This window comes from Syngnathus floridae, chromosome 10, assembly GCF_059516105.1.
Source record: "Syngnathus floridae isolate MCC-2025c chromosome 10, RoL_Sflo_1.0, whole genome shotgun sequence".
Lineage (NCBI taxonomy): Eukaryota > Metazoa > Chordata > Actinopteri > Syngnathiformes > Syngnathidae > Syngnathus > Syngnathus floridae.
Genome location: NC_142422.1, coordinates 12,034,172 through 12,052,500, shown reverse-complemented (window position 1 = coordinate 12,052,500; position 18,329 = coordinate 12,034,172). Strand labels below are relative to the sequence as shown.

Here is an 18,329-nt window from a genome sequence, read left to right as displayed (position 1 = left end):
TTTCATTAGTCAAGGTGTGGGCTTAGATGGGGGTTGGGGTTACAATTAAAAACCTTTAATAGCCTTTTAGCATCCACCTAGCTCAACTCAAATGGTTTAGGGCAAGTTGTTAAAATAGATGATACGATTTTAGTTCAATGTGCGTGGTTGTGGTCAAGCAAAAGTACTAAAACGTGTTTAGCAGGCTATGGCTCCCCTGGGACCACCAGAGCCACTGTCCCTGTTTGTTGTTCTGTACTCCCCGGCGCTCCCATTAGTCAACCCCGGGTGTAAATCAGCAGTCAGTGTCCATGGCGGGCGCCTTCCCTGCCCGAGCGCGGAACCGCAGCCCGCCACGGTCTGCCCTGGCCGGGACGGTGACGCAAACTCGACGCAAGTGCGCTATGGGCAAGGTGGGTTCCCAGCCATGCGAGATCCGACCTGGGACCGCACACCCATCCGTCAACACGGGGTCGGGGCGCGCTGACGTGGTTTACGGCCAGTGCCTGACAACCATTTCATATTTCAGATACTAAAAACAAAAAGCTCCCGTTTATCTCAGGGATATGTTACTGACCCACCCGCGATGGGTGGAAATCTGCAATATGAAAACATGACTTAGAAGAAATAAAAAGTCTTGATCTTGCTGAGAGTTCTCCCAAAAAAATTTACGCAATTTGTCACTCCAAGTTACGATGAAAGTGACACAAAAGTTAAAGACGATCTACCTAAAGACCAAAGTGTTTAACAAAACCATATCATTCCATCTAGAAAACGTTGCTAGCTTAACGCTAACATATACTGAATAATGCTCATTTAGCTAGCAGTCTAGCAAATTGGCATCGAAGTTATGTTAAATTTAAACCTGCTACTTTAACAAACATGCTGCAGCAACATGTGCAAACAAGTTACACAACATCCATGGGAACAGCAAATATTACAGTTGGGGACCTTCTCTGCCTATACTTGCTAATAATTATGGTGCACGCTTGCATGAATATAGACTCTCGACTGAATCAAACCCAATTTTCGGTGTAGTGTGCCACGACAAGTGCGAAAGCTAGCATTTCTCTTTTTCCGGGAGCAACTTTTGAAAAGGGTGTCAAAAAGGTGGCGTAGGAGGAGAGTTCAAACAACAGGTCATCTCCCAAACCACTATCATCATTATCTTTGCATGAGCACTCAACTACATTCTGTCAAACTCCTCAGCAGGACACACTTGCGACTAAATGACGAGTCTCGTGTCAAAAGCAAAAAGTTAAAGTGCATCACTGCCAATTTGTTACATTCCAGTTTTGACCTGTCTTGCCCTACGTTGAAGTCTAACAGCTGCAGAGCAGTGCTTGCCCTTTGAGGACGCCACTCAACATCTCTCCGTCACGACACCTGGAATGGACGCTTAAATCTGCCGGCAGATTTGGAGCATAGACGCGGTACAAAGCAGCTGTGCCACAGGCGGGATGCTGGAAGGTTAAAGATTTTGCGGGGAATTTGCGCCACCATGTGGCTACATTTTCGGCCACGTGATACACGGAATAATGCCTACATTTTAAGATACAATCATATCTGCACTTAAATCAGACAGCCGCAAGCATAAAAACAGGAGCAGTAAGAAATTGAACACAAGCCAAGCACATTTGAGCATCTGGATGATAATAAGGGAGAGAATAACATGTGTCAACATTAACATTAGTCAACAAATATTTTTTTCTCACACAGTCATAATCATTCTCAAAGATGCACACTTTGTAGGATGAACTTAGAGTTGTCGTTTTCTCTAGGCATAAAATGCTGCGCAGCAAAGGATTCCAACTTCCAATATTCAACTTAACTAGCCTGGGCTAAAATACTTCTTTTCATTCTTCCTCTTTAAAAAAAAAGTATGTGTCGTCATCTTGTGGCCAGCAGCAGAATTACACACAAAGTAAATGGGAGGCAAACCAAAGAAAAATAGTACAAGAAAACTGCATAAAATAAAAAAAACTGCAAAATATTTATACATGTATAAATGTAGGGCCTATATGTTGAAATTCACCCCCAAAAATTTAAAGTGAAGTATCTAAACAATATATAACCGTTTGTACTTGTAAGTTACAAGTCAAGTGGGACTTTGGCGAGAGAAAGTCGGGATAAGTTTGCGACAGCAGTTGCGAGCCTTTTGCAAGGAAGGTCTGACCGTTTGACTTGCGTGTCCAGTGCTGTTCAACATTTGTCCAGGTCAGCACATGTGCAAGAAACACAATCCCCGCCTGTTCTCACGCACCACGACGCTGTTGCTCATCGACATTCGCGACTTTTTATGTCGCACACAAATCCAAGCACAACACATTTTGAACTTTAACCCTACTTTTGCTAAAGATTGACCCAAAACAAATATGTACGAATAACAGTGTGTAATACAACGAGCAAGATGATGTAGTTTGCATGTATTACTATATCAAACGCTGCTATGGTTTTACTCTCCCAGTTGGCCATTTAAAGGCACGTTATTTGTGCGGACGCTGCCCTCAAGTGGTGAAGCAGTGGTACTGACGTTTTTAAATAAATTACAGACAAATTGAATTCCTTATTCTCTGCTGAGGATTAACAGAACCCCGCAAAATATTGAATACACGCAGATATACATCAAGTTTTAAATGACTAAATATAAAAACATTTTTTAAAATCTAACTTGCTCCTTTTTGCTCCTCTTATTTATTTGTTGTGTTATTTATTCATTATTTATTCAGCACGCTGTTGTTTACTTGATTGTCTATTGTGTGCCATGTCTTGTCACCGTGGGATAGCGGGGAACGAAATTTCGGTTTCTTTGTGTGGCTTTGGCATGTGAAGAAATTGACAATAAAGCTGACTTTGACTTTGTATTCCAATGAGTATGATGCACACACATTTTTTTGAGAGATTTTACATGTTTATTAGGCTGCATATAAAGGCTGTCGAATGTCAACATATATGGCGTCCAGAAGGTCCAAGTCAGCAAGTGTCCCCATTAATGTCCCGCTTTCAGTTTGTCCTCCATGGAGCGATCCCCTCGCGACCCCCCCAAGCAGGGGGGGCTCTTCGCCAGGCTGGGATCTCCGCGCCACTGCTCGGGCGTCTTGGCCTGAATAGCCAGCGCGTGAACGCAAGTGCTCAGCTCAGTCTTCAAGGTCTCATTGACCAAACGGTGGCGCTGCAGCAGCGACAGTCCCTGGAAGCGACCGCTGACCACCAGCACGCGGAAGTGCGATTCCGAGCCAGGGGGCACGGCATGCATGTGGCTTTCGTTGTGCACTTCCAGGTGATCCGGATGAAAGGCGTCTGTCAGTTTGGTGGTGATGGCGCCCTCCACGGGCCGGGCGTTATCCATGCGGGAGGCCAAGCGGGCTGCGAGGGTGGAGTGGCTGAGACAGGTGGACCGAGAGCAGCGAAGGACAGCAGGCAACATCGGACGACGCGCACGGGAGAACACCTAATGGCTTTGTAGTTCATACACATACAGCGATTCCCAAAGTCACTATGTATTCAGCAATAGTTCACTCTATTTATGAACAGTAGTTGTTGCTGGGGTTTTTTGCATTTAAATTGACTCATTTTGACCATTTTTCAGTATCTTTTCTTAATATTTCTTTACTTATGTGAAATGTTATTTTACAGCAAAAACAAAGTAGAAATTTTATGACAGTAAATTAGAAATGATTAGTTTGTACAGCATGAATAATCAAATAAGATTATTTATCCCAAAAATTAAATTTCATGGGAATAAAGTGGAAATATTACAAGGGCTAATGAAGTCATATTACAAGAATGGATTTGAAATGAAAAAACTAAAACAACGAAAGAGAATGTTTTCATTTTTAATGACCAAATAAATTAAATACAGAAAATTTATGAAAATATTTTTGCAAGGTTTTGAATAGTCTTGCAGCGAATTCAAAATTAAAAGTAATTATTATTTTCAGATTCATAAATTGCCTTTCTTGACATTGTATACTTCCAAATTTGAGGTTGCTACTATTAACAAGCACATTCTTATTTTGAGAATAAATTTGTAATTTGCAATGTCACAAGTCATAAGTGAAAACAATAAAAGTGAGCAATTAAATTCTAAAGGAATTAAATTGTAATTTCGAAAATGTTGCAAGCATGAACCTGCGTCACATGGGGCTGCTGGCCTCAATTTGACGCTTGGGAAAATGACATTCACTCGTTAACAATTATAATTGTGCTTCCGTTTTTGTTTTGTTTTATTTTTCGAGCGTAAGTCACCCACAGTCCAAGCACAAATACATTTTGTTTCGCTAGCTTGTTTCGCTTAGCTCCCAAGGTACTCAAAAACATCACACACTTGTTTGTTGTTCAAACTTTTGATGCTATAAAGCTCCGGTGTGTGTCAAACTAACCAAATGTTCATCGGGAGACTCGAATATTGTTTTTGGAAGTGTAATTAAAGAATTGAAAATGAATCTAATACACTTACCTTGCTTCTACCGACGCAACCTCCGTCGCTTTAGAGACGTATAAGTGCGACGGAAGTGACGTCAATGTCGTTTTCACAAACACGTGACTAAGGTTTGTGGGGTTACTGTGGTGTATGAGTCAAATAAACGCAAAATAAAGTGTAAAGCTCAAAATAGTCGTGACAATAAATCAAAAACAATATCAAGTGAAGACAGTCTTTCCACGGCTTTCTCTTTGGTGACGTAACAAGCGACCGAGTGTGTTGACCCAGGCAGAAATTAATGTGAAATAATGAAATAATCCATATAATAACAGGAAAACATTAAAAAGGAAAGAAAATTGGAGGACAAAGATGCTCTTTTCATCCTAACTTTTATTTTGTGTGTTTTTCCATTGTGATTTTAAAGGGTCGATTGCAAACCCCATGATGAGATTTCAGAAAAATATCACACAGCTTTGAAACAAAAGCACAGTCTCACTTGAGTTTACTATGATCCATAACATTGACATATTTACTGAAATTACGTTCTCTTTTAGAAAACACGCAAAATCAAAGACAACATACAGAATTTACATATCTTTTTGTTTTTGTTTTGTTACCTTCATATTCATGATTGCACACACATTTGGCTATGCTTACAATGAAACTACACATCCTACAGCACAATACACAGCGACAAAAATGAGCAATCTGTTGTTACAGTGAACAAATGGAAAAACGAAAAAAGCTTTTAAGGGATTTTCAGTGTTTTTCTTTTATGCCAGCAGACGGGAAAAAAAACAGACAATTTATTGCTTTGTTAGCTTTTTGTGCTCGCCGCAGACCCTTGTTGCCACGGCAACATATTCTATGTACAAAATGAACCCTGAACATATGTTTGGTAGCCAACATACCAGGAAATTCAAGTTCTTGCACTGCTAGTTCCGAAATGGATCCAATCAGACATGTTGTTTTGAAAGAATTGGCAGGGTCATCTTTAAGAAGTAGAGCTAAAATTCCAATGATTTTTAGTTCTTGGTACCTGTTGTTACTGGAACTAGAAGTCTCCAGTTTGGTTCCCGGAAAGCATAAAACCACTAGCAAGGTCTATTTAATACCCTGCAACTACATTTGAATAGACAAGAAGCAATATGAAGCGTAACTTCTTAGAACCTTTGACACTGTACAGTATGTGAGGTTCCTGGAACGAAAAGGTCCTGGTTGGTTCCTGGACTACGTAAAAGTACTCACATGGTGCTCTTTCTCACCCAGAACTATAGTAACACAGACAATCTGAAGCTAAAGTTCTGGAACTTTTAAATCCTGCTACTTGTAGTTCTGAGAGCTAAATGGTTCCAATTAGATACATTGGTCCAAAAGTTCTGCCACGCTCTTCCACAAGTTTCTAGGGCTGTGGCAAAATTCCTTTATTTATTTTCTTTTTTTTTGCAAGATTTTTATTGTTGAACAACCTTGAAATCCTGGTTTCATGTGTGTTTTATTTTTATTTCAAATCTGCGAAAACAGACGGGCTGGAAGTATTCCTGTTTGTAGAGGTCACATGACCGGCAAGCGCAGACTGAGCGTGTATTCACACCTGCATAAAAGGTCCAGCCCAGCATTAGAATCGAACCCTGGTCCTTTTAAAGTGGACCAAACAGTCAGGTCTGAATACACCCTAAAATGGACAAAACAGTCAGGTCTGAATACTATAGTTCACTTCATTATGCTCCTCATTTGTATGTACATATGTTCATATGTCTAGAGCACAGATGGCGCACGTGTGACGTGTAAAACTCAAGCGGTAAAAAACATTTGGCAATAATTAACATGACAAATGGAAAACTGAAATCTTTTTTTTTTTTTTAATTAATAATGAGCAAGTCAAGAGCTGCTTTATAACTTTGTTCAATTGTCTGGTTGGGTAGAATTTGTGCTCTTATTTGGGCGGCATGTGCATGTACGACACGCGTGCGTTTAGTGCAACGAACTGTCTTTCTGGCTCAATTCAAACTTTATTTAAAAAGCAGCCGCCATGTGTTCGCACTCCTATTCCAAAATGGACTCAGTCCATTTTTCTCTTTCCAGAATTCTGCACCCAACATTCCATTATGACATCATGCAGGTTTGGGAAATATTTGCAAAAAATGCACATTTGGGAAATATTTACACACAAAAAAACATACATAAATAAATATCAAAATATATTGCTCTAGAAAGATGGAAAATATTTTTGTCACAGTTCCAATTTTGACAAAAGTGATTTTATAGTTTTTAATACATTTACAGAAACTCTACTCAATTACAGGGTGTTTATTTTTTGCCGCGAAATTAAATTAAAAAAAAAAACAAGCAATGTGAAGCTGAAGTTCCAGGAGTACTTCGCACCTGATGTTCCAGGACCAATCAGCTATGTTGTTGACAAAAACCTTTGACTAAGCAAGACATTGTATCCATAATGTCTTTTTGTGTGCAGAATTTGGAAGTAAATGAATTGAATCCATTTTGAGATAGGGCAGTTGACATAATGTTTTCAAAATGGAATTGCGGCTGCCCCGTACATAAAGTTGTATCTATATGGCTGCTATCCTATAAAATGGCAGTTTGGACAGAAACAATATGAACTACGGTTGCTGTGTTGTTGTTGAATCGACCCTGTGCTGTTACACTCTCAGCCCTTGGCAGTGAATCTCATTTATACTCATGATTAGCGCCACCTATTTGTCAAGCCCATGTCTAGTTCAGGGCAATCATTTTGCCAAGGGGTAAAAAATTAATAATCAGGAATTAAAATTGTGATGGGGGATATTGCACTGAAGGATTCCATATTGCACGACAATCACGCTAACATTCACCTCAAACAGGTGGTTACCATTATAGTTGTTATGAATATAATTTCCTATATTAGGCGTCTCTGTCAAGTCTTACACATTTGTACAAGTAGCTTGTGTTACAACCATTCAGACACCAATGATAATGCCGCTTTTCCACTGGAGCACCACACCGTCGACGTATCAAGGACTATTTCTTGGGCTGAGGAGAAGAATAAACAGATGCTAATGTTAGCATAGTTTTAGCAGTGCACATTCTCCATTTTGCCGCCCTCAGTCCCCTCTTGGATGACAACACGTTCAGTGTCGCATTCTTTTCGCAGAATGACGTAAGATGGGCAAAGCGAGTGGGTACCTGGCAGTGGAAAAGCGGCATTATGAAAAGGGCCTGGCCTCACATCTCTACTGTGCATGCTTTTGGAGTTCCCAGTCATCATACGTGTACATACGCATATTTACATACATGTGCCTACGTACACTTGGACATGCATTACACGAGGTGGCGGTGGGCGGGGCCAGGAGAGCGACTAAAAAGGCATTTCTTTACAAGGGCATTTACAATACGAGAGCACATACACACTCACGCTACGCTTGTGCTTCAAATGAACACTTGATGACTTTCGCCGAGTGACGTTATGGAGTGTAATTCTTGTTTTAAAGGGTAAAGAGGGGGCGGGGCTTCGTTTGTGCCCACCACAACAAAACAAACCCGGGATGCTTCACAGTCAACAAAATGAACGCCTCAAATGCAAAGATTTGTGTTTGAGTGGATGGCCTATTAGATTTTTTTTGTGGCTTGCCATCTAGTTGCTCGACCCCCGACTTCTGCCACATTTTGGGGGCTCTCCGAATTGTGTCTTGATTCCATTCAAAGCAAAGCTCCGATCTCACCTGCGTAAGCTCGCCTGCGGCCTTTTATTATTGCAGCACCTGACCCCTGGTCTCGGGTAGTTTGAGGGCCACGAAGCTGCCGGCCGCCAGCGCCCCCGAGGCGAAGAGGATGGGCACGGCCTTGGTGATGCCCACGAAGGACGTGAAGATGCTGATACCCAGCACAGCCGCCAGCTTGCACAGCGCGTTGAGGAAGCCAAACGCCGTGGTCCTGAAAGGGAAAGTTGAACAACCACATTCACTTTTGTGTATCTGTCCAGAAGTCCATCTACCTGTCCGATTATTCTATCTAGCCATCATCTGTCTGCGAGTCTATCATCCTTCAATCTATCCATCCATTTATGTCTCGCTATCCATCCAACTATCTGCATATCTGCATCCCATCTAACGTGGCCAATCGGCATTTGTGTACCTCTTGTCGGATGGATAGAGCTCGACGGTCAGCACATCCAGAGCGTTCCAGGAGGCGATGCTGATGCCGCCAAACAGGCAAAGCAGCGCGATCATGGCCGACTCGCTGTTGCCGAATGACAGGAAGAAGCAGCTGATGCAGGAAATCACGCTGGAGCCCGCTGGAGATGCAAAAAAGTCAAAGGCATGTTATTCCATGACACAGATATTAATTGACACCCTCGTCTGTTCTTTTCACTCGGCTGTGTTAAATGTGCGTGTTAGTGTCAGATTTGTTTTTGTCTGATTGCTTTTTAGTCATTATATGTCGTCATGACAGTCGGTGTGACTTGATCGTGGCAGGATTAAAAAATGGATTAAATCGATCAGGTAGCAAACGCACGAGCGGTCACGGCACACAACGTGTTTACCGAGCATCCTGAGCCGGCCGATCTTGTCCATCAGCAGAGCCGACACAATGTTGCCCGGCAACACGGCCAAGGTACCCAGGAAGCTGACAAAGTAGACCATGTAGGCGTTGTTTTCGTCGCTCACGTCGCTCAGTAGGCAACCCTCCTTGTTGTGCAGGAAGGTGCTGTTGATCAGCCGACTGTTGACCAACCTATACTTGAACAGGTCTTTGGGAGGGCAGGGTGGGGACCACAATTACCAGAAAAGTGTTAGACCAGATGGACAATGAAGTCATCAGTGATCATTCCCAAAAGGAACATATTAGTCGAGTCAACACATTGGAATAATATTATAAATCCAAATTTGAGTGGTGAGGTAGCGGAAAGAACTTAAATTGATGAGTCAAAGAAACATACATCTTTATTCTCAAATTTAAAGCAAACATTTTGTCAATAACAGGAAACTGGACACAACTACCGTCTCAATGTTAGCATAAAACATTTAAGCTGTTAAACTGAAAACAGGGACAAATTCAGAGACCATTTCAGGCTAAAAAGGATGTGGCGGAAGAGTGGACCTTGCCACTTCTGAGCAATTTCAAGACTGCCATTCTAGAGTCTCAAGACTGGATGAGTGGATTGATCGGTACCAATCAGTCTCTAGAGTAGGTTGCCTTGGAATCATGTTCCACAGGTCTCAAAAAGGGAACATAAGATGACGCAGCCGGGACCCACAAAGAATCCTAAAGGTGTCACTGCGGTGTCTCGTAACAGGGTTAATTCGGAAGGTTTTGCTCAGATTGTTTGACGCATCTCTCAAAGGGCTCGTCCGTACCCCATATCAGACCTGAGGTAGACAATAGAGTTGGAGACTCTCAAACCCAGACCAGAGCCCAAAATCAAGATTGGCTTTCTGGTGTCTTGTAGCCGGGTCACTTGATCCCTGGAGAAGATCGGCTTGGAATGGTGTTTCAAAGGTCTCTGAAGGTATCATTCCGATTCTGGAGTTTGGCTTGGAATCATATTTCACGGTTCTGTAAAAAGGGACTTCTTTGCCACATCCGAGCTGAAGCGGTGGACAGTAGCTTTGGAATACCCAGACGAGAACCCAGAACCCACACGGGCATTCTGGTTTGGTTTTATGTGGTGCAAGATTTGGTAGTCGTCATTGAATCTATAGAACCCGCCGTAAAACAAGACTGGTGGGTGCAAGGTTGACTTTGGGGGGGCTTTGCTTCTATTGAGGAAGCAAACCGTAGACCAGAGGAAACAGGATCGAAGATAGAAAGAACAAAACAGGAATCAGTTTCTGTTTGTGCACCAACAAAACCGTTTGCACCTGCAAGCTGTGGAAAAGCCGCAGAGCTCCCTGAAGCTGAAATGAAACCAGGGCAGAGGCGCAAAGGAAGACGATCCGAGGAGGCGTCGAGAACCTTGTGAACCAGTTGTTGAGACGGATGTAGGGACCTGATGTCTTCAGCCGGTTGTAATACGGGGCAGCATTCCTCAAAGCGGTTTTGACAGTAGAAGAAAGAACAGTTCTGGCAGTCAACAGAGCTTTCCTTATAACTGTCAATGGCACGCGGGGTTCAGGAAAAACCCTTTTACCCCAAAATATCTCCTCATCCCAGTCTGCTGCCCGCGATTCATCGGGATAAACAACGCGTAAAATCTTGTTTGTGTCATGATCCGGGTCAGCGGGGTGGGCCACGGACAAGAACGGGTCTAGGGAATCCTGCTGATTGTCTTGCGGAAGCAGGAGTTTCCCTTCGCAGGGGATCTCGAATAGTGTCTCCAATAATGATAAGTAGTCCTTAGAAGCAGGGGAGCCCAGATACTGACCAGCGGCTTTGGTCACCACAGACCCAACCAGGACACCCAAGATCAACACTGGCATTGTGCAGTCCAGTTCTTGTGTTTTCCAGTCCAGTGCAACATCTCAAACGTTTCCAATCAACAAGAATTTTGGTGACTGTCACCTCAGACACCTTTGGCACCTTTGGCCAGTCGCAACACAAAAGCTCTGCTATGACATCAGAGAGTGGCGCTGTGATGTCACCAACTGTGATGTCACCAATAGTGATGGTTAGCTGTGAGGACCTGAGCCCTCCTTGAGACCAGCAGAGCTCCAACAGCCAGGAAGCTGGTTAACAATCATGATCATTTGAAGCGTGCGCATTGGATCATGGAGACATGGAAAACATCTGGCATACTGGCCCTCAAGGTCCACAATTGCCCACCCATGATCTCAAAAGCAAAACTTGTTGGCCCCGTGGGTAAATCCTAATCTGGATGGCAGACCCCCCTGAAAATGGACCCGGGTTAATTAATGTAGCCACGCTTGCCTTACCTGTGTTGTAGAAGAGTGTGGCAATAAAAGTGCAGTTCTTGAAGAAGGTGTTACTGGAGGTGATGTCCTCAAAGTAGCACTCCTCAAACAACGAGTCCTCAAACACCATGGACCTCATTTTCAGGTTCATGAACCTGGAAAGTAGTTGAGGAGGCAGAGTTTATTCGCCCGTGTTTCCGACGGAACTCGGGCTTTGCGGTCGTTGACTCACTTGTCATTGAAGTACTGCCCCTGGCGATGCACCTGGTTTTCCAGGGTGAAGTTGAAGGTGACGTGCTCCACCTTCTCCTTGACAAAGACTTTTGTGCGTGAGGCGTACTCTTGCTTCTGAAGGTACTTTATCATGTCGGGGAACCACACGGTCAACCCGTAGTAGCTGCACCGGCAAAACGGGACACTCTGGTAAAATGTCTCAAAAACCGAATTCATTCATAGAATATGTTCCTGGAGATTACCTAAAGGACATGGAGAACCAGACGGCCATCATCATGTACGTGGTGCGGCGGTACTCGGGGGAGAATACCGTCAGGAAATTACTCCACACCTGAGAGAACAGAGACCAAGGAGATCAACATCCATCTGTTATGGACACCGGTTTCTGATTGGGGCTCATTCCCTCGTAGAAGGTCATCAAGCCCTGGAACTGTCCCAAAATGGCTGTTTCACAGCAAATCTGTTCTGTTTCTAAATCCCCAGGCGAGCAAACACTGATTCCTGAATTCATGTTCCTGTACCTGATGGAAAAGAGAGGTGAGCTTGATCCTCCATTTCTGGTGCCAGGCGGCGCCGTCTCCCAAGTTCACCAACTCGTCCATCTGCTTCACCGTTTTGATGGTCGTCACCTGACAGGTCAGTTCAATTCAGTTCACCCCGATGAAGAAAGACAAAAGTTTGGATTGCAATACACGCTACTCCCAAAGAGGTACTCGGGTACCTTCGCTGCTTCAATTATACTCGGTTGCTCTTAGGGACACCAATCAACTGTTCAACAATCGGACACTTCAAACAACACGTTCTTGGAAATGTTCTGCCGTTTTTGAGAGTAGCGTAGGCATGGTTTGGGATCTGCGTGACTTACGGAGAAGACCCTCTCTGGATATCCTTTGGCCCTCATGTTGGTGTCGTGCACCTGCTTCAGAATCATCCAGGCCTCGTCGTGTTTCCCGTTCTGCAAGCACAGAAAACAATTTGTCATCTCAAACATGACAGCCATGGCACAGTGAAGCCAAAAATGAATATTTGACCGTTTGTCGGAGGGAGCCAAGCGGTGAGTAGTGTGACTCGGAGAGTTGGACTGACCTCCAGGTAGAAGCGCGGGCTCTCGGGCATGGTGGTCAGGGCCGAGATGGCCGCCACTGCGGGGAAGGCGCACACCAGCACAAAGACGCGCCAACTGTGAAACTGGTAAGCCGAGCCCATCTGGAAGCTCCAGCCTGAAGTTGACGGGAGCAAACATGGACGTTATCTCTTAACAATTGACCAAAAATCAAGACAGCAATCTGGAATTACAATTCAAACAGTACTAAACGTTGCCAGATAGAAATCTCACCATAGTGCGGGATGATGGCCCAGGCCATGGCCGAGGCGTAGATGCCACCGATCATCCAGAACATGCAAAGCCAGCTGAGGTGCTCCCCTCGCTTTTCCTGTGCCAGGAACTCAGAGTAGTAGGAGAACACGATGGGGATGGAGCCACCGATGCTGGCGCGGAAACAAGAACAAGAACTTTAGAGGGCAGGTCAGGTGAACACGGCGCGCCTCTCCCCAGTCGTTTCCTCACCCGACTCCGGAGGCCAGGCGGCAGAAGAGGAAAGAACTGTAGCCTTGCACGAAGGACGAGAAGAAGGCGAATACGCTGTTGATGGACAGCGAGATGAGTAGCGTCTGCCGCCGCCCGATGCGGTCGGCCAGGCCGCCCCACACGAATGCACCCACCATCATCCCCAGATATACGATCAGGCCTGAAGTCAAGACAAGAGAAGGCGAATCACGAGGTTCCTCAATCAAGACACAATTTGGTGGTCATTTCATTTCGGACGAATGCCGGGATTTTGAAAAACCACTTGAGGCAAATGAGCCCTAATTAGAAGAAAGAATTTCTTTGAGTCGCCCTTGCCGAGGCCCGGCATACTCATGATGGCCGAGCCACCTTCACAAGCCAAAGATCCTGAGCCCAGGAGAGAGGGAACACTCCATTACTATTTATAGTCACACACCCCCCTCACCCCCACCCTACTCCCTCGTGTGCATGACACACAAGCCTTCAGTGAGAGACACACACAGCCTGGAGCTTTTCAGCATCGTCACAGACTTTCCATCGTCGTCCCCTTTATCTCTTTTCCCCCTCCCCCAGCTTCCTCTCCAAGCCCACAGAGATGCTCAGCTGCTCTGACCCCCCCCCCCCCCCTCCCGTCATCCCTTGCCCCCCCTCCCAACATCCTACCACCGTCACCGTCGCTTTTCTCGACTTCAGTCAAACCTCGGTTTTCGAACGTCCCGGTTCTCAAACAAATCAGAATTCGAACAAAAAATTCGAGATTTTTTTGCTTTGGTTGTCGAACAAAATTCGGAGGTCGAACCTCGCGAGATGAGCCAAACGGACCCGAGAAAACCCGACCGCGCGGCCGGGATACCGACTGACTCCGTTCATTATTGTATTTTCGTTACTTTGAGGATTGTATTAACCCCTAATCATGCCTCCAAAGAAAGCAAGTGGGAGCAGTAAAGCCATCCTAAAACACAAAGACGCTCTTAAAGCAATGCGACAGTGAGCGCCCGGCGCGCTGGGGTTGCGCGATTGGACCAAATTAAGCTCCCTGCACACTGAGGTCCACTTAAATTTTTGAAAGTACATCAGGACTTTAAAATTTTTTTCTAAATTTCAGCGACGGCTCTGTCACAATAATGCGACCAGCGCGGTGCAGTTGCGCGGTTGGCGGCGCGCTACGGTTGCGCGTTCGGCGGTGCGCTGCAGTTGCGCGATCGCAAATGAAAAAATGCTTAAAAAGGCGTTTTTTTTAGTCTTATGCGGATTATTTTTTTTTTTCCTTTATTTGTATTGGGATAAATAGATTCGGAATTCGACCGATTCACCTCGACCTGCCTTCTGGAACGGATTGCGGTCGAAAACCGAGGTTTGACTGTATTCGGTTTGTCTCTTCAGCGGCGTGACAGCAACTATAAATTTGTCCGGGTGCTGTTGGAGATGATTATTTTTTCCTAACCCCCAAGGTATGTGAATCCTGATGATTATGGATAGATTTTAGTGGCCCTGAACCCCATCATGCAAAGCCAGTTTTCCCACCTCAACTCAACCCATCCTCATCTTGACCAACTGTGCATCTGGTCAGCACGTTGCTGCATTGCGGCTACGTCTGGTCACAGTTTCTCTGTCGTGAAGCGTGTGAGTCACACATGCCCCTCCAGGCCTACACGCACATAGGCTACTATGCTAACATACGTGGCCATCGCTGTGGAAACACCAGCATAGATGCACAGAGAGTGAGGAGTGACATTGCTATTATCAGCAGGGTGTCTTGACAATCAAACACCCATTTGGTCAGTGGAGGAGTTGAAAAGTGCAATTGGACACTTGAAAGCCGCAAAAACCGGCTAACACTTGCTCAGCCTTTTGAGCTCATGCGGGAGAGACTGTTGACAGCTAGTCAATACGTGTGCTGTGTGTGGCAGTGTGCAAGATGGGAGGTGGTTATGTCAAGACTGCTCTTTGTTTCTATTAGTGGGACTTGTACAACACAATACGTCGGATTCTAGGCTACATCTACAGGGTTGGGATTGAAGGTGACTGTTTTGACTGTTCAGGGTGCAGAAGAGGTTGCGACGTTCACGTTTGAGGGGTCAAGTGTGAGCATTTGGGGTTTGGTTTAGGATCAGGTTGGGGTGAAGTCAGTGGTTGGGATTATGTTGTATGTTTTAGATGTTCACGTATTTGGGATTATGGGTTAAAATTAGAGTTGGAAGTATCCTTAGGTGTTAGGGCGATAAATCAAGTTAAGATGTATCGGAACAAGAACTGGGAACATCCAAGTCAAAGTGTTCTCAAGAAATAATCCTCTGCCGATGGAGAAATGCCTTGGCGAAGGTAAAGTGGGACAAACTCTTTCTTACCCAGCATGCCCTTGTTGGGCTCTGACAGGCACATGTCCTTCTCGGCGAAGGGCAGCACGAACCCCACCACGAAGATTTCCACACCGTCAGCCATGAGCGCCAAACCCAGCACGAAGTAGAGCGTCCACTGGAACTTTCCGTGACCGCACTCTTGCAGGATGCTCTCGTACTGCTGCGCCAGCTCCTCCTGGTCCTTCCTGCGCTCGCCTTCGTACGCCGACAGGTCCCGGAAGTGTTGTGCCTGCGCCTGCGCCACCGCACCGTCCGCCTTGCCCGTGTCTCCCCGCGGAATGCCCTGGTACTCGCCCTCGTAGATTTCGTCGTCCTCGTCGTGACCCTCGGTGGAGTCGCTGTGGGCGTCGTCATCGTTGGCACGGCTGTCGTTGCGGTAGTAGCCTCCGCCGCCACCGTCTTCGCTGCCCGCCACGCCGGCGTAGTCGTCGTCGTCTTCCTCTTCGAAACGCTTGTAGGAGCGGCGGGTGTACTCGTCGGCCATCTTGTCCACACCGCGCCCCATTTTCTTGCCCACCTGCTTCTTAGCCACCTTGGCAATGTCCTTGGCGCCGCGAATGAAGTCGGAGCGGTTGTCCCGGTAACTGCCCTCGTCGTCCATCTTGGGATGCGGAGCTGCTGGCTGGTTACTGCTGCGTTGGGAATCGGGAGCGGTCCGAGCGCATGAGGTGGGTGACGTGGACTCCTGAAGGCGATGCCCGCGACTCCCAATACGCTGCGGCTGCAAGCTCACTCCTGTTCCTGCACGCACGACCCTGAACAGACAGCAGGAAGGATTTCAAATTTGAGTTTCAAGCCTGGATTGGGATTTCAATTTAGAGTTTAAAGCCATGTTTGGGTTTGAAAAGATCAACGTGGATCCTTGAGATGGTATGTCAGTCTGGGGAGGCGTTGGGCGCCAACCAATTTCATTAGCATAGCCAGGTTAGCGCTGAGCTCAAGCGTTACACCAATTAGCTAGCGGCACTTTGTGCTGACATTTGGTGAGCGTGTGGAACGCATCGGCTTCTCTGCGAACTCCAAGTAGGATATTTACAAGACAACATTTGAGCACATAGCTTATTTGCAATTATGACGCCTTTCTTGTAATGATTGTGTGGAGCTGGCATATTAGCGCTTGCCTCCTTGTTACTATAGCGACCACAAAAAACATTCCTCCTGCATCCTTTCAGCTAGTTGTGTCAAAAAGATGGTTTTGTGCTGAATGTGAAATCAGACTTAAGCATGCATCTCAGGCGGCAGCCATTTTGCCACGGCTGTCGACAGAAATTGACGTCAAAAGTGGGCATGAGACCAAACGCGGCAAACAGGCCAGCCGTGACGTGGGCCATGCGAGCCCGAGGTCACTTTGACATCAATTGCAGTTGACAGCAGAGGGCGCTGTAGGACAAAATTAGTTTCACAGCAATCTTCATCTGGGAGCAGTAAAAGCATTTTTAAAAAAGTTTCAAACGCAGGATATGAGTCTCAAGGCACCATATTGTAGCTGACTTGAGAGCTGATGACGATGCAAACTAGACTGTTTGCATTCAGGGAGTGACTATTTTTTTTAGCTTTGTCTTTATATCTTCTGCCAAATACACTCCCGGTGCGTGTGACGTCATAACATGAGCGCGCCTGGGTGATCATGAAGAGGATGATGATGGTGGTGGCTGGTGTGAAGATGAGCACAAGCTCGGATGCAAATGAGCAACAACGAACGGCCTGTGAGTGTGCGTGGAGGGGTAGTTGCCGAATACCGACTGTCCCCTTTTGTATATTCACACATTCATCCATCCTCCCATCAAATGTGTATCAGGGGGTTAAGGCAGCAGCAATGGTGCACAAGTGCACATGACAAGGTCATTTTGACGCACGACGCAGAGCGAGGGAGCCCCCCCCCACAAACGCCCCCCCCTCCTCCGCGTGCACACAAACCCCTTCACTGCATGCACGTTTCACGCAATAAACAGTAATTAATGTGGTTAAAAATAAGTCGAAAAAGAGATCAACAGATAAGGAAAACACTTCCAAATTGCGCACGATTGAAACGCGATAACGTGGCGCCAAGTTCACCTTCAAGCCTTTTTTGTGCCTTTTCCTCTTTGGCGGAGGGAGACACACACATGCAACGCAACGACGTCTCTTATCGCTTCAATCCAATGGAGCCAATTGATGATGATTAGCCTCTTCCTTTCATCCCCCCACCATTCTCCATCATTCTTGGTTTAAACCTAATACATCATGTGCATCATGTATATTAATCATAATAGTAATAAAACAAATCTCTCCTACCTTATTGGATTTTTTTTTCTCGTCTATTTTAGTGCAGGCAATATGAAGCGGCTCCTCCTGTCTTCTTTCCCCTCAGTTGTCGACGTCGTAATGGCTGATGACGTCACCAGGGTGACCACGCCCCCTCTTCCATCCATCCTTTACAATTAAAAAAAGAACAAGTGTGTGTGTGCGTGGGTGTTTATGCGCGTGTGCGTGTTGCGCGTGCATACCGCCCAGGCTTGGCGCAGTGGGGCGTGCACGGTGTTACACGTGCACTGGGCTCGTGCGCTCTGATTGGCCCACGTTGGGCCTGCGGAAAGCTGCCCCCTGGTGGACAATAGGATACATACATCAATGATGAGGTGCCCACTGACAGAAAGAAGGATTCTGATCTATTTCATTGCTTGGCTGCAGTATCAACCTTGCACCAAGAGGGCACTATAAGACACAGTGATAAGGATGCGCCGACGACCCTGGAAGGCTATACACAAGCACGCACACACAGGTGTCGTGTCAGGTTGCTACGGAAGATTACGGAAGAGAATTAGGGCCAGTGAAGAAAAACGGAAGATTACGGAAGAGAATTAGGGCCGGTGAAGAAAAAAAAAAAAATGGGGGTGACAGGATTTTAAGTCAGAATTCCCACTTTAAAATCACTTCCA

At 45.7% G+C, this 18,329-nt stretch overlaps 2 protein-coding genes across 6 annotated transcripts; both read right to left on the bottom strand.

The window, feature by feature from the left end:
- Positions 1 to 2,868: 2,868 nt before the first annotated feature.
- bola1 (bolA family member 1) lies at positions 2,869 to 4,578 on the bottom strand. The gene is made up of 2 exons (XM_088387206.1): positions 4,439 to 4,578; positions 2,869 to 3,437 (listed from the first exon to the last, which is right to left on the bottom strand). The coding sequence occupies exon 2, from the start codon at positions 3,404 to 3,406 to the stop codon at positions 2,969 to 2,971; it is 438 nt and encodes a 145-aa protein (XP_088243332.1). The 5' UTR covers positions 3,407 to 3,437; positions 4,439 to 4,578; the 3' UTR covers positions 2,869 to 2,968.
- Positions 4,579 to 4,774: 196 nt separating this feature from the next.
- sv2a (synaptic vesicle glycoprotein 2A) lies at positions 4,775 to 17,845 on the bottom strand. Of its 5 annotated transcripts, none has more exons than XM_088386992.1 (14): positions 17,686 to 17,845; positions 15,400 to 16,166; positions 13,052 to 13,232; positions 12,821 to 12,972; positions 12,571 to 12,704; positions 12,350 to 12,439; positions 12,006 to 12,113; positions 11,727 to 11,815; positions 11,483 to 11,647; positions 11,272 to 11,405; positions 8,943 to 9,149; positions 8,534 to 8,693; positions 8,122 to 8,332; positions 4,775 to 7,432 (listed from the first exon to the last, which is right to left on the bottom strand). In XM_088386992.1, exons 2-13 carry the CDS (start codon positions 16,010 to 16,012, stop codon positions 8,149 to 8,151), a joined length of 2,217 nt encoding a protein of 738 aa, XP_088243118.1. In that variant the 5' UTR covers positions 16,013 to 16,166; positions 17,686 to 17,845; the 3' UTR covers positions 4,775 to 7,432; positions 8,122 to 8,148. The 5 variants fall into 5 exon arrangements, with proteins under 5 accessions (XP_088243118.1, XP_088243119.1, XP_088243115.1 ...); XM_088386993.1 differs by having other exon boundaries at positions 4,775 to 6,077; XM_088386989.1 differs by having other exon boundaries at positions 4,775 to 8,332.
- Positions 17,846 to 18,329: the final 484 nt, after the last annotated feature.